Source organism: Cynara cardunculus (assembly GCF_001531365.2).
Source record: "Cynara cardunculus var. scolymus isolate 2C chromosome LG 17, CcrdV1, whole genome shotgun sequence".
NCBI classification, from domain to species: Eukaryota; Viridiplantae; Streptophyta; class Magnoliopsida; order Asterales; family Asteraceae; genus Cynara; species Cynara cardunculus.
This window is the reverse complement of record NC_037544.1, coordinates 24,056,019-24,072,028: the sequence shown is the minus strand read 5'-3', so window position 1 is coordinate 24,072,028 and position 16,010 is coordinate 24,056,019. Positions and strand designations below refer to the sequence as shown.

At 37.7% G+C, this 16,010-nt stretch overlaps 1 protein-coding gene across 2 annotated transcripts in view; it reads right to left on the bottom strand.

Moving 5' to 3' along the window:
* Positions 1 to 1,848: 1,848 nt before the first annotated feature.
* LOC112500756 (UPF0613 protein PB24D3.06c) overlaps positions 1,849 to 16,010 on the bottom strand; it is a 45,853-nt gene continuing 31,691 nt past the window's right edge. The window contains exons 6-10 of one of the 2 annotated variants that reach the window (XM_025104329.1): positions 13,972 to 14,117; positions 3,482 to 3,590; positions 3,329 to 3,393; positions 2,875 to 3,031; positions 1,849 to 2,340 (exon numbers count right to left, since the gene is read on the bottom strand). In XM_025104329.1, coding sequence (XP_024960097.1) covers positions 2,884 to 3,031; positions 3,329 to 3,393; positions 3,482 to 3,590; positions 13,972 to 14,117 — 468 coding nt within the window. In that variant the 3' untranslated portion in view covers positions 1,849 to 2,340; positions 2,875 to 2,883. The remainder of the gene's footprint in view (positions 2,341 to 2,874; positions 3,032 to 3,328; positions 3,394 to 3,481; positions 3,591 to 13,971; positions 14,118 to 16,010) is intronic. The other variant, XM_025104330.1, reaches the window with a different exon arrangement.

The window sequence follows — 16,010 nt, the reverse complement described above, 5'->3', positions numbered from 1 at the left end:
GTAGGACAACTTCACCAACATTTCTATAGTTTTTTTTTTCCTTTTTTAATTATGATTTTATTAAAAAAAATTATTGATATAGTTTTTATAATTAAAAAATGCACAATATTGTTCAAATATCTAAAACGTATTATATTATAAAACTGATTATATTTTTAAAACTAATTATATATAAAAAAATCGAGTATCTCACGAGCTTTTCGAGTCGAGTATCGAGTAGCTTGACTCGATTTGTCTCTTTAATATGTCGAGTCAAGTTTGAGTTCCAGCCGAGCCTATTCGAGTCAAATGTTGATCGAGTTTTGACCAAGTCGATCTCGGATAGCTTGCGAGTTGTCTCGTATCATTTAAATAAAATCATGGTCGTTGTAATTTGTCAATGATAGGGGTTGTGAGGTCAACTTTCGCTTTGTTGGTTTTCTTGACTTTCAATATAACAGGACATACCTTGAAGACTAGTCAAATCAATCTACATCAGTATACATGCACAGATGATGATTAAAGAGCATGACTGGTTACGACATAACAAATTATATGGTAATATTTGTTTCTATTAGGACCAATTATAACTGATTAAGAGACAAACATAACTAATATTTATCCATATCCGACTCACATAATTGAATCTATGTATTTTTTCAAAAGATTATATCGACAATGGCAACAGACACCCTTGACGTGTAGCCCGATTGGTTCTAGTGAAGAGAAGATGGTTGCTCAAAAATATAACAACAGACAACAACAAAGTATAAATCAAACCGTGAACGTAGAAAACAAAATCCTTCAACACAAACGAACTTAAGGGGTTGTTTGGTGTTTTTTTATAAAGTTTTGTTCATGCGTTAAACTGAGATGTTGTTTGCTTGTTATGCCGAATCAGTGTTCAAAAGGCGTGCCATGGTGCAATATGGCGTAAGATGTATCGTTGTCGTTACGATAAAACCTATAGCATTTCTCTAAGGCGTGGCTCATACCATTGCACCTTGAGGCATGTCATGGCTCACCGTTGTTTTTACAATACGTGACTTTTTTTTAAAAAAAATATTTTTTTAGTTTTATTTATTTATTTAGCTTTTGTGTTTTTACAATTTTAACTTTATATTTATATTTTATAGATTTATTAAATCACATCACTCCACAGTTTCACGAATTCATGAAATGCCATGAATTCACGATTTAAACAAGGTTGCAAAATCTCTTCTAAGTTTTATTTTGAATATTTAATCAACGATTATTTTTATAATAATAATCTATATGATTTTCCTTTTTATAATGTGAACGTAAATTTTTTAATATCATTACCTAATCGAATAATATAGGGAAAACATCTATGCATCTATATGTGACATACAAATGTGTCGCCTTATTATCACACCTTGAAAAACTCCACGTCCTCGCAGTAATGTGTAACACTTGAGGTTGTCGTCTCGCCATACCTCACGCCATTTTGAATCTTGTGTCCAATAGAAAGACTAAATGATGTATGAAAACTATTTTACCAATATTATGAAGGCCCATTAAATTTGTTAAATTTGATGGGATTTGAAATTAGATTCTATTCAAATCCTATGTTTAGTTTAAAGGAAATCCACAATGAAATCTCAAAAACACTTAATGTAAAATACCATGAGGTAAATGGTATCTTAGAATTTGTTTGTAACAATATTTTAAAATATGTTTAAATCATTCCTTTTAAATAAGCAATTAATAAAAGATAATTTAATTATTTTTATAAATTATTGATAAAGATAGGAATTTCCTACAAACCGATCATACAAAAGACTAAAAATCCTTCCCCAAAATTCAATTACTTCAAAACCATTCAGTCAATCTAAAAGGACCTTATCATTCATGAACATAAACAACTTCCATTCATCCTAAAGATAAAACATCCAAAAGCATGCTTCTAAAATTACATTGTGTACATCATCCAATGAACCCTCAAAAACCAAACAACCCTTAAAGAAAAAAGAAAAAAATAACCCAAGACTTGAGTAGTATATCAATCCTCTCTCCTTCCACTGCACAAGTCCAAGTCAGATAACTACTGGTGACGTGGAATGTCACATCAGCCAATTGGCTAAATAAATGGATGAACTAGTTGACTATGACAAAATCCACCCAAAATGTATGGAATGATAAAACTCTATTCATGGGATTTTGAATGAACTCAGTTCCTTGTATTACATACCAAACAAAAGAATAAATCATTCCAATTCTTTCAGATTTCACTGAATTTTGAATGCAACAACCAAATGGCTACCACTTGATATTGCCAAATCCTTCCTCCATGATGATCAAATCCAGCACTAGAAGTGGTGAATATGAACATGACCTATTCTGTGCACATCAAACCAAAACGATTGCAGATTCAGTGGTGTGAAGTTAAAGAGATCACATGACTAAGTAAGGTCCAGGGAGGATAGGATCACCGGCAAAGGATCTTGCTCAAAAACCAAATAAACTGAATATATCTAGACAGAAGGAGCAAAGGATCTTGCTCTAAAACCAAATGAACCCATATATCCCACACACAAGTAAGGTCTAAAGAGGAATGGATATGATGTGTACCGTTACCCCAAGAGGTAGAAAGACTTTGCGTGAATGATCTTGCTCACTGGGAGAGGCACAATACCAGAGTCGGAATAGATGAATGCCGGATAGAGGACTACTATCTAAACTTTATCACTTTTCACTTATAATAAACAATACCTCAACTTGAAAAGAAGCAAAGGCTGGTTTGAATGTATGACGTTGGTGGAAAATATAAATTACAACTTGAAACTATAACACACTTGTGTAACGCAACTATAAAATCTGCAGGAGTCATAATCTGAAAGATATGGAGCTAAAATAAGGGAAAGAAGATGGCACCGTTTTGACTTAGCTCCAAGGGTCATCCCAGCCATTAGGACCCCCACTCTTCACAAATTGCATTATTGCCTGGACAGCTTCGTCAACTCTATTGGATAGAGAATGGTTTCCCCATTCTATCTCAACTTTCTCTGCACCCCCCAATGCTTTACACAATCTGTATTTACAAGAATATAGACAGAGATCAGTCATCAATCCTAAACATTTTTCATATTCTTAAAAAACAAAGCATAGACACCACCCCCTCGAGTACACCCCCCCTGTACTACCGTAGAAACCTAGTACATCCAAAGCATTTGTTTGTATAAGTCGAAAAACCCAGAATATCTTGCTCAAAAGCAGGGTCTGGGAGGGGAGGGATGTATGCAGTCCTGACCTCTATATCCCTAAAGGGAAGAACGGCCTGGCGTTTGTTATATATGGGTAAGATAAATGGAGAGGTCCTTGCACTTGCCTCTGTACCAAAGCTTTCTTGTCAACATAATCTGGTACATATTCATCTGCCATAGAAAATATGACCTGCAAGATGCAAATTTCATTCAATTCTTTCAGATATATAATCATATAACTGAGATTCGTGAAATTCCTCAAAGGAGCACACTCATACCTGGCAAGGTGTATTACTCATGTGAGCAAGTCTCTGTTTCAGTTGGTCATCACTGAGATCAGAACTGAACATGTCATCATCACCCATATATGCACAAAGGGAGTGAAATCTGCAGGGCACCAGGTTCATCAGCTACAGAAAAACTACATGAAACTCATAAATTCTTCAATCACTGATTGGAAGTTCAATAGTAGAACATCCAAGGTACCAAGGCAACAAGGTTTCTTGTTAGTACATGTGTCCTTCAAACATTGATTGTTGTCGAAGTTTAGATGTAGAATATTTTTGTTTTTGATAAACAAAAAAGTTGCATTTGAAATCTGTTGATTAAGATCATGCCAAAGTACAACAATATTCATATCAACCCTTCAAAAGGAAACAAGAATGTTACATGTTATGACAAGGTTGAATGGTTTTCTGGTTCATGTAGAACATTTTTTAAGGTTATGGATGGGCTGATTTGGACATCTCCTCTACTAGCTACGGTTGCTAGAGATCCATCTGCTGTGGCAATTTTTTTGTTACTTGGATATGGTGAGTATGTGGAAAAATGTTTGGAAGAGAGGTTATGTGGTCGGTTGCTCCCGAATCCATGATCCAAGAGTATTTTAACGCTAAATCTTAGACATTAAATCCAAATGAAAATCAGTGCTTATCTGAATAGGCTGATGAACAAATATCTACGGCAAATAGGGATCTCCAGAGTGCTAAAAATGATCTTAGCTTCTCCACTTCTTCCTGGTTAAGGCTAGCTGCTTCTTGTTTTCCTTCTTGTTTTGGATCGACAGCAACATGAGCTTGTGTTTTGTCCCGTATTGATGCACCTTTCTGCCCCCACTCATGACTTGGAGGCTTGCCATGCATCTTCCAACAATTATCCTTGGTGTGACGTGCCTTTTTGCAACAAGTACACCATAGTCCATCTCGATTCTGAGCCCTGGGCTGGTCGTTCTTTCCAAGTCCAGATTCGTAAATAGTTCTCCTTTCCATTCTCCCTGCTCCGATTTTGACATTTTCAGCCACCAAGCCGAGCCATTAGCCGGAATGGACTCAAGCAATAAGGTCCTTCTACTCTCCTCGCTTCTGGTAACAGCCACCACTTCATTGAAGTATGGAACTTCCGATTTTCCAAGGATTTGGATCCTTACTTGATCAAACTCGGAGTTTAATCCTACGAGAAAATCATACACCATGTCTTTATGAAGTCTTTAAGTATTGCAGCATATTCAGAGCATTTGCTTTTAGTTACCCTTTAATGATTGAGCTCTTGCCATAGAGATTTTACCTGATTAGCATACTCGGTTACGGTTTTGCTTCCTTGTTTTGCTGCCACAGTCTTCACTTTCACCTCGTATACTTGGGCTGCATCTTTTGCTTTGGAATAAGTTTCTTGAACTACATTCCAAATATCTTCTGCGTTAGCCATGAATGTCATTGTTTCACTTATTTCAACAACCATAGAACTCCATAACCAGGCCATGATCATAGAATCTTCTTCGTCCCAGGCTTTAAACAGGAATCTTCTGTTCCAGTGAGATGACTGACTGACTGATTTTTCACTTCCCTTTCAGGATGGTTTAAACCAGTTGGGACCACTTGAGATAGTTCTTGACATCCAACATGTGCCTTGGGTGTGGATGTGTTGTATAATTCTCCTGGCTGTTGAATGTGAGTGGGTTGAGATTGAGAGGCGGGGTCTGACTTGGTCTCTGCCATTCTTTTGGTTGTTGATCGAGAGGTGTAGGTATAAGAGGGTTATGAATTTCTGGTGATAAAGGCCAGAAAAACAGCTTTAAGAGAAACGGGCAATGAACGCGAAAACACAAGCAATGAAGGCGAAATGGATTCCCAAGTTTCGGTAGTTTTAATACCATAATAGGTTTGGGGTTTCCAGTGAATTGATTATTGAGAGAAATCATACATAATATATACAAGAGGCCAAGCCATAATATAAGGAAACTATCCTGTGAAATCCCTGATTTTTTGGGATCATACATAATTACAAATTCTATATGATTATATACGATCCCTATTGGATACACAATCATTTCCATTTTCCCACATGTACCACTACTCTGCCCAAGTTATCCAACGTTTCCACTTACAAGGTTTATCTGATGTAAAACAACCCAAGTACTCTCAATGTTGTTATTTACCACCTCCGATTGTGGTATGTTTTTGTAAACTTTAATGTTGTCCCTTGCTAGTGAAACAATTCTTTCCAGAAACCACTAAGAAAAACCTTGTCTCAGTTCGTAATAATCGAGTCCGGAATCCCATGCAATCTCACTATTTCTCTTACGAATATCTTTGTACCCGAGCAGCCATAAAAGCATGCCTTAATGGTACAAAATAGCATACTTGCTTAATCGATCTACCACCACCATTATTATATCCAAGCTATCGGACTTAGGAAGACCCTCAATAAAATCCATAATTATTTCTTCCATAACATTAATGGCAAAGGAATTGGCTATAGCAAGCATGCAGGAGTACTCTACTCGAATACTTGTTCTTTTGACAAACCTCCCAATTTTAAACCCATGTGTTAACATCCCCTTTCATTCCTATCTAGAATAATTCTCCTTTTATCCACTGATACGACTTTACCTCCCCCAAATGACCCCCAATGGTGATGAATGAAATTCTTCCAAAACCATCGGAATTAGTTTTGAAGACTTGGGTAACATCTGCCTACCTTAAACCACAATAGCTCCTGTCTCACTTCAAACCCTTTGTGCATTACAAATTGTGTTTGTATACCAGATAAGACTTTAGTCAAAAAAGGGCCATTCATTAGTTCTTCCTTGATGCAATCCCATTGTCTCCATTGTGGACCTCCTATAGCCGATAACTCCACATCCCTTCGAGAGAGAACATCAACAGCTTGATTCGTTTTCCCAGCCTTGTACATAATGTTAAACTCATATCCAAGTAGTTTGGTTAGCCACTTTTGACACCGGGGTTCCATCGATCATTGTTCTAGCAAAAACTTTAAACTTTGCTTATCTGTTTTTATGGTAAACTTTCTCCCAATCAAGTAAGGTCGTCACTTAGAAACAACCAATATAATGGCTATCAATTATTTTTTGTAAATGTGTTTCTGCCTTGCCAATTGTCCCAACACTTGGCTGTGGTGTGCAATGGATTGTCCTCCTTGCGTTAACACTCCTCCTACCCCCTGTCCACAAGCATCAGCTTCAATTTCCAATGGCTTCGTGAAATCTGGTAATTGCAAAACACATGTTACTATCATTGCCTTCATACATTCTGCAAAAGCAACATCTGCTTGCTTACTCAATTTGAATCCTTGTTTTTTTTAATAGGGTCATGCAATCTGTCCATACCCCCTTAAGCACTTTCTGTAGTACCCGGTTAGAGCCCCAAAAAACCCTTAACTGCATCACAGAAGTAGGGATCAACCTTTTGAGCATCGTATTTACCTTTGTCATATTAATGGACACCCCTTCCCGAGACACATGTCCCAAATAAATCAGCTCCATATGACCAAAGTTGCACTTCTTTTTGTTCGAATATAAGTTGTTCTTAGCTAAAACTTCCACTACCGCCCTGAGATGATTGACATGTTCCTCTACATACAAGTTGTACACCAAAATATCGTCAAAACATTCCAAAACGATTCTCCTTGAAGAAGGCCTAAAAATATCATCAAAAACTCATAGTGGCCTTCATGAGTGCGAAATATCGTCTTGTGTACATCTTCCATTCTAATCTGGTGCTTCGAAAAATAGGCTGCTTCATAAAGTTCATCAAATTACCCTTCAATCACTGCTATTGGAAACTTGTCTGATATCATATTCTTATTTAATGCTCTATAGTCGATGCAACAACTCAAACTTCACTGGTGTTGGAAACTTGTCTGATATCATATTCTTATTTAATGCTCTATAGTCGATGCAACAACTCAAACTTGTCTTCTTTCTTAACTAACAGCACGAGACTTGAAAATGGACTTGTGGCTGTACGGAATTACTCCCCGCCAAAATCTCTTTATTTAGTTCTTCAGCCTCATCCTTTTGGTACTGCAAGTATCGTAAAGACACACGTTTACAATTCCGCTATTTGTTTCAAAATAATGCCATGTTCCCTTCCCCAATTTGGAGGTAAACCCTCGGACATGCAAAATATACTGTTGAATTCCTCTATCATGTGTGCTACTCCAACCAGTACCTTGCTTCCTTTCTTCTCTAAGACTTAACACATCCCAACTCAATCGACACCCCTTCTCTATCACTACGTATTCTTTTCATCGCCTTTAATTACACCAATGACCTCCCAAGGGATGGATCACCCTTCAAGACTAATGTCTCTTTACCGTTCTTAAACCTCATGGATTGTGATTGCCAAGTCACCTACGTTGAACCTACCGATGCCAACCATTTAACTCCTAAGATAATATGAGAGTTCCCCAGATCAATGGGCTAGAACTCCTCCATAATTTCTATCCCTTGCAACTTCAATTTTACTCCTTTGCACACTCCTCGGCATTTAATCGCCTCCCCTGCTCCCACCAAAATATCGTACTCCGCAGTAATTCTACTAGTCAAACCTAAATTTTCTACCAACATAGATGCTATGAGATTGTGTGAAGCCCCACTATCAATCCCACCAACAAATTTAACAAGACTTCGACGTCTTGAGTTGTTTCAATGGCCTCCAATTCAATCAATCCCTCCATCTCTACATCCTCTTCCAACCGACTGCTATCGGTTTCTTGGACTACCAATACATTGGCCTCCTTATATCGATAGCCTAGGGCATACTTTCCGTCAACATCTAAAGCATAACCCTTGACTACGCCTCTGCTAAAGTTCTTGATCCGACATCCGTCTAAACTCACTTTTGTTCGTTTGCACCCCATTGTTATTTTTGTACATCATCTCAGCAGTGTTCTTTTCAGTCCTGATCTCTCAGCTTCCTCCGGTTCACCCAACTCATCTTTGGATTGATGGTTTGAGTCAGAACTTTATTTTTTTCAACTCCTTGAGCCAATTCCATAGTCTTGTCTAACAAACGAACTTCCATTCGAATTTGTGAATTCAACCCAATTAGAACTTAACGTACAAAATTTTCTTCAAAAATACCTTCTAATGGAGTAGCTAACGACACAAACTTTCCCCCGTCGAATGAAACTGATGAATTAGAAACCTCTTTAATTCCTCCCTGATAATGATCAGTCTCCTTTTCTTCTCCTATTGAAACCACAACAAAGCATCTCCTTCAAATGAAATAATCGATACCTCCAGGGTCTCTTTATTTGCCAGCCTATTAAGTGTCTCTCTGCCCTCAACACCCAGCCATGTGGATCCTTTTCGACAAATACCGGCAGCTCCAATTTCCTTCCCCGAATTGCAAAGAACCAACTTGAATCTTGAAATCGATCTTCTTCTCGATTGTATTCGTTGGACCAACACCAAATTCACTCTCCTCTCCAATCGAATTAGCTCTTCATAGCGGCCCCTCTTGCATCATCATCATCGATTCTATTTGGTGCATCATCTTTTGTATATTGTCTTCAACCGACGATATCTCGGATCGTATTAATCTATTTTTAATTGAACCGGATGCGTCATTAGTGATTATCGATTGGATCCTTGCTCTAATACCAATTTGATATGAATTTGTAAAATTGGTGAATATTGTTGGTTTCCGGTGTTCGAGAGACTGAAACTCTCTTATTCGATTACACAAATTGAATGAAAAAGAATTAGAATGCTTTTACGACCCCAATACTCTACTATATTATTGTCCTGAACCAATCAACTTCCGCTCCTCTAATGACCAACTTCCCCTCCTCCAATCAACTATTATTACTTAATTGCCCTCTTCTCCTTTTTCTACAAGAAATTACTTCCCGACTTCCATCAACAGCCTACACATATCCAGAAACGTTACAGAGTACTTTGTAATTTCCAGTAGTTAAAAAATAGTTCTAAAAATCTTATTGAGGACTAATCAAAAACCAGAAAGACCAGAAACTTTTACAAAGTCGAAGGACTCTTTTGCAAACCCAGAATGTTATCCTGTTCAGTCATACGTTTCAGTTTCATTGTATTTTCAACACCCATTTGTTCTTCTCAAGACTCCACCCAATTTGTTTTAGTCTCATCAAAATCATGTTTTAGCTTGAATTGTTTAGATACAGTTTTGCGGTCCAATTTTATCAACATTGATGTCATTCATAAGCCTGCAGTGTCTTGCAAATAATTCTGCAATCCCAACATTCCTAAACTTCTAGCTATGAAAATCCCAGAGAGGAGAGAATGGAAGGGAGCTAGCATACCTATGTCATGTGGTGCTAAAGGAGCACATATTGTGTGTGTCTATCAGCACATTTTGTCCAATATGCGCATAATACTGTAACTTGTCTTGCATTGACTAGATCAGACTTGTTGCGACTCTTCTGCTACATACCATATCTCCATGTCTATTCCCAAACCGTTAACCACTGTGGCCTTGCTTTCCCTCCTACCACATACCAACCCCAACCCCATCCTCACCTTTATCTCATATGTGCCACCACTGTGACTTTTTTTTACCAGATGAATCTTAAGTTCAAAACTATAAGATAATTTTATACATTATATTAATCAAAATCATGAAAGAAAATTATATAAATAAAAAATGCATCATAAGAGATCTAAATATATACAAGGTCTTCTCTTAAATGATAAATAAATATGCAAGGAGTTTTTAGTATATGTTTCATGCCTGCCTAACACCCTATTCTTGTTTTTGGACCATATCAGCCCACACATCGGGAGGGTCCTATGAGAACATACCTCATTCTGTTACAAAAGGGTGTTCGGCCTAGCAGTACATAATAACCCAACCTTCTTAGATGTCAAGGGTTCAAGCATCACCAAAGGTGAGGAGTGTGTGTGTTCAACTTGCCATATATAAATATTATATACTTCAAACAAGCCACATTCTATTCCTACTTCCGAGCACACCAGCCACAATAGTTAAATTTTAATAAGGTTCCTTGCAGTCGCATTTTATAAGGATTTTAATATGAAGCATTGGTCATCTACGTATGTTTGAATTTTACATTAAAATTCATGGTGCCCTGTCCCTAATGTTGTTAAGAGAATTTTAGCTTCAAATCAAAGAGGCAAGAGGAGTGTTTCTTAAAACAAATTATCATATACACTCTTCTGGTAATGTTTGCTCCTCCTTTTCGTCCAAGGATCTTATGATATCAACTTCTAATACCCTCACTCTACATTTTCTATTGAGGTATGTTTTGTACCCACCTTAGGCCCAAGCCCATCCATACTTGTTATTCTAGAAGGGGTTAGGAAGGGTATTTTGGGTAGTTACGTAGTATAAAGAGGGATGATGTAGGTATAGGGCATGCAGAAAATAGTGAGTTCATTTGGAAGAGACTAGCATTGTCGAATTGCTAGAGTTTACCTTTGTGTTCCATTCAAGTAACCACTCAATTAATTTGATACCATCTTCAATCTTAATTGGTTACTGATTTCGATTCCAATTCATAACAAATTGGTATCAAACAGTACGAATCCATGGCTAGGGAATTTCAATTGATTCGTATTGTGATATAAAGCATTGGCCCTCTATGTATGTTTGAATTATACATCAAAATTCATGGTGCCCTGTCCCCATTGTTGTTGCGAGAATGTTAGCTTCCAATCAAAGAAGCATTGGCCCTCTATGTATGTTTGTGTTCCATTCAAGTAACCACTCAATTAATTTGATTCCATCTTCACTCTTAGTTGGTAACTGATTTAGATTCCAGGTCGTTTACAAACTGGTATCAGACAGTACAAATCCATGCAAGGGAATTTTTTTATTCGTATTGTATATATGAAGCCATGGCTAGTGAAATGATTCCGTGGAAGGTTGAATCCATGAAGGAGGTGATGAACTCCATTCCATTGTGGCCAACATTGACCGTCCTCCATCAGTAACTAGTCAGGAAGAGGTATGTTAAATCCAAATCACCTTCCTACATCGCTAAACCTTTGAACTGAAGCGATTCTCCATCATCGAGGATCACATCTGGCATCTTCACCCCAAGTGGTGAGGAGGCTGTTTAACCAACCAATTTATACCAACATTCTAATTTGAGCCCCGGTAACATCAACATCACAATCATTGGAAATAAGGAGGGCGTTCATGAACAACTTTTTGATTTCACCAGTGAAACAAAACCAATTCCACATGATCTCACTGTGGTCACGATTACAATTGAAGAGGAGGGAGGAGAAACGAAGAAGATAAGAGAGAAAGATTTACCAATAGAAGGTAAGAGACAAATTACCGTAAGAGACGGAACTTTAGATATTATATCCAACATCGAAGGATTCAAATCAAGGAAGAAGAATCATCCTACTAATCGTCCAGAAAATTTAGGGTTCCGTCTGGATCCAGACCGAGAACCGCCAGGCGTTTACTTCTAACCACCTCATATTCGATCACTTGGGGATTCATCCACCATGTCCATTAGGACATAGAGAAAGTAAGTGATTGAAACAGTTTCCTCGACCCACCCTTCATCCATAAGAATCGTGGAGGAGAAAGGTCATCAGGTTCGGCCCAATCAACACAAGACTCGTGCAACAGCCCAAAATAGTCTAAGCTCGATTATGTCGCATACAGGGATGAATTGATTGAGTCCATGAAATTGTTGGATCAACAATGAAGGAGCAAATTCCAGCCACAAATGATCTAGAAATCGTAAGTCTCATGGAGAAACGATCAAGAACTGTGAGTTTAAGAACTTCATTATTCCCACTTTTCATTAAACTCAATAATACTATAAACCAAAGCCTAACCCTACTGGGATTCTGATTTAGACCTAATTTGTCAACAAAATCCTCTTTGAATTCAACCCCAACCGATTTCATAACTAGAGCTAATCTAGATCTAAAACTGCCAAAGCAATTGATTTGTCAATTCATACAGCCAATTTTGTGATTTCCTTGTCCAATATTGAGTTTGATTGATGTTGATCAACTATTCTCTACTTGCTCCTTGCTTAGTCTCTCGAGTTATCAATTGACTCAAAGCTGCAAGAATATTCTAAATTGGTCCAGTATCAGGTTAGGCCGTTTGGCAGAAGAATCGATATGAAGGCTTCAGAGTTTGGCCTTGGATGTTCTCCATCTCTTCAAGCAAGTTTGAATATGGACCAACAAGTTGCATGTACTGTCATTTGCAGAAGCAGTTAGTAACCTGGCTGTTTATGAGGAATCAGACTATTGTCTTGTTTTAGAAGTGCATTGCTGCAATGTGTTTTCTCTCGTCGGTTGATATATTTCCATCACGCCTTCGGGCAGTTATAGTTAATAGGAGAAGCTACTATATAAGAAAAGAATTACTAAACGATCCAAAGCCTGTTGTTCTTGCAGACTCCTTTGAAAGGTGGTCAATTCTTCTTCAGTACTTCAAGCTTTTCTATGAGGATTATAAGGAGTATATGTATAAGGTTTACTTTGAGCTCACTCACCATGGACTTCCACAAAACAAAATCCTTGATGAACAACATGGTCGTTTGCGTGAGGCACACCAGAACCGAGCAAAGGCTCGCCTACAAACAATTCCAAAGATTGTTGTGGGGTTAATGATATTAGTGGGGAGCAATCCCGTATAACTATTTGGTCAATAGAATGCTTATCAATGACATGGAAAATGAAAATTGGTGGTCTAACTATTGGAAGAAAAAAAGTGTGGGCTAGATTGTTGGGTGACACGGAAATGAATTGGAAAGGATTGTGTTAGCAGCAGCTGGTTAGGAAGATGCAGCAACCGAGCAGAACAGTTTCTATATTTTTTCTATCCATCTTGAGGACAAGGTGGTTCTTTGGAGGCAGGGTGATGTCATGTACCGACCTTAGGCCCAAGCCCATCCATACTTGTTATTCTAGAAGGGTTTAGAAAGGGTATTCTGGGTAGTTACTTACAATAAATCTAGTTTTAAGAGGGATGATGCAGGTGGTGTAAGGCATGCAGAATATAGTGAGTTCATTCGGGAGAGTAGCACTCCTGAATTGCTAGACTTTATCTTTGTGTTCCATTCAAGTAAATACTCAATTAATCTGTTTCCATCTTCATACGTAGTTGGTTACTGATTTAGATTACAGTTCATAACAAGGTAATTTTCTTAACTAAAAGAAAGTTCACGTTTTATTGCTAACACTGCGGCAATTAACAGTGTCGATGTAATCATAAAATCCCAGTAGTATATTTCACAGCTTGAAAAAGGACTGACATGATCACTGACACAAGCTGTTGATTCTAGTTGCACCACCAAAGCAAAAGACAGATTGATTCATCAAACAGGCTAGTATAATTGAAGTCGAGCCAAATAAAAGAAAGGGCATATTGTTTAATAACATTCCTGCAATAAATTTAACATTATAACAGACCATGCAGAAAATCCAGCAGAGCAAAGCAAGGCCATGTCTGTATTCTCAATAAAAAACAGGTTTTAGAATTCTCACCTATATGCAGTTATTGGGGAATCTGGATTTGCTTCCCTGGGCATTAACTCCAATCCTTGACCTTCACTTATTAGTTTTGAAGCCAAATCTATCATTCCAGCAGTTTCAGGGAGAGTTGCTCTGAATTCCCGATCACTAACTGGAGCCTGAACAATTCAACCATCCATGATCATAGTTGCACATATTCAAAACCGCTCTCTCAATGCAGAAGTTGTTTGAATAATAATTGAGAATATACATGTAAAGTCGTCAAGTAACAATGAACAGAAAGTAGATGACAGTTATATGTGAAATTCTAGTTGTTGCTATCGTTGTGATACACTCGTATGATTTATCCATTAACATTCCTTGTGTTAGAAGACAAACAATTCATAACAAACTACTTTGTTAGATTCACATTGTCTCTTATACATATTGTGGCTTGCATTGCCTCCTCATAAAGAAAAATGATACACATTCGGTGATTCAAAGCTTAATTCAATCGATAAAGTATGATTATAGAAGGTTTCCTCATCTCACCCAAAACAAAGTAGACATCACTAAACTGGTCAATCCTTCCTCATCTTCACAGCCACCTTATTTATATTAATACCACCCAAATTACTACCCCAGCATCACCTACTTGTACTGATGCACTTTTATGGCTTGTACTTTCCTACCACAGCCTACCAATATGACCGTTTTACCACCACACTACCCAGGGTATAGCAATACCCACCCCCAAATTCTAACCTTCTCATTAAGGTGGGAAGAAATAGAAAATTTATTCCAACTCTTTACATCAAAGACGAGTTGTGGTTGTGGTAGCACTGTCCAATGGTACCAATTGATGTAATGATTCTTCATCATGCATAGACACAAAATAACGGAAAGGAGCCTTCGAGTTCCACCATTGCTTTCTTAATCACAAGCTTAAACTTGCCATATGTCCTCTTCACATCCATTAAAAATGTCCATGCCGTCCTACGACTGTCCAGTCTTCAACTGGAGCTCCAAAATTACCGAGGGAATCAATCCTACCTTCCAAGAATGAAACAGAGCTGCAGCACCATAACTCAAAGCATGCAGTAGAGTTGAAGATGGATGGGAAGCCACATCTACCCTCATAACCAATAGTGTGGTTTCCTCTGAATTACTTCTTATATTTTCCCTCCTTTTTCCTGGAGTCTAGTTCAGCTTCCATCATTTGAATTAGACCTGATCATCGGTTGACAACCATTGGATGTGAGAAGAACCGAATGGTCCGATCATCGATTGGATGTAGGATTTTGCCAACCAATCTAATCCGATCAATATTGAACAACCGATCCAATCAGCATCTTTTCAGTTGCGATTTTGGCAACCTACACATTTCCATGAGAATCTCTTTCTAACAATAGTTGTTCCTTTTCGAATAACTCATGCCAAAGTTTCTTTCTCCATGCTCCTTTATCTCAACTTGCGGGAAAGTTTATTATATCCCTCATCAGTTAGGATTCTGAGTTAGTTGTTGCACTTGTTCATATTCAGAAAATCCAGAACCAAATAAACAAGATGCCCCAGCCTATGACCATTGGCTTACCTTAAGTAAACAAAGAACCTTGTGCGCAGAACTTTCACCATGCAAATATGGAATGAGAAACTGGGAAACCTTTGAAGTACTTTTATTCGACAACGGAAGATAACACTTGAAAGAAAAGTTTGACACATGTTGTACAGAACAGCATACAGCATGAGAAGAAGATGGTCTCAAGACTCGAACACAGAAAATCAGATGCATTCTCAGAATGGCAAAGCTACCAAAAAAGAAGTCTTCCAGTGTTGGTGATCTGATTACAAAATCATTGAAGTAAATAATGGAAGAAAGTGTGATGAAACTGATAAGAGTCGATACAAGGTTGCCAAGATTAGAGTATTAAAACCCTACAGCTTTCGAGAGGCTGCAGTCTCTCCCTATTCAATTATAGAGAATTTTGATCTATATTGCAAAAAGGTAAACAATTAAGGTATTTAAACTAATAAGTAAAATACTCCTAGAATAACACGGATCCTAAAGAAAA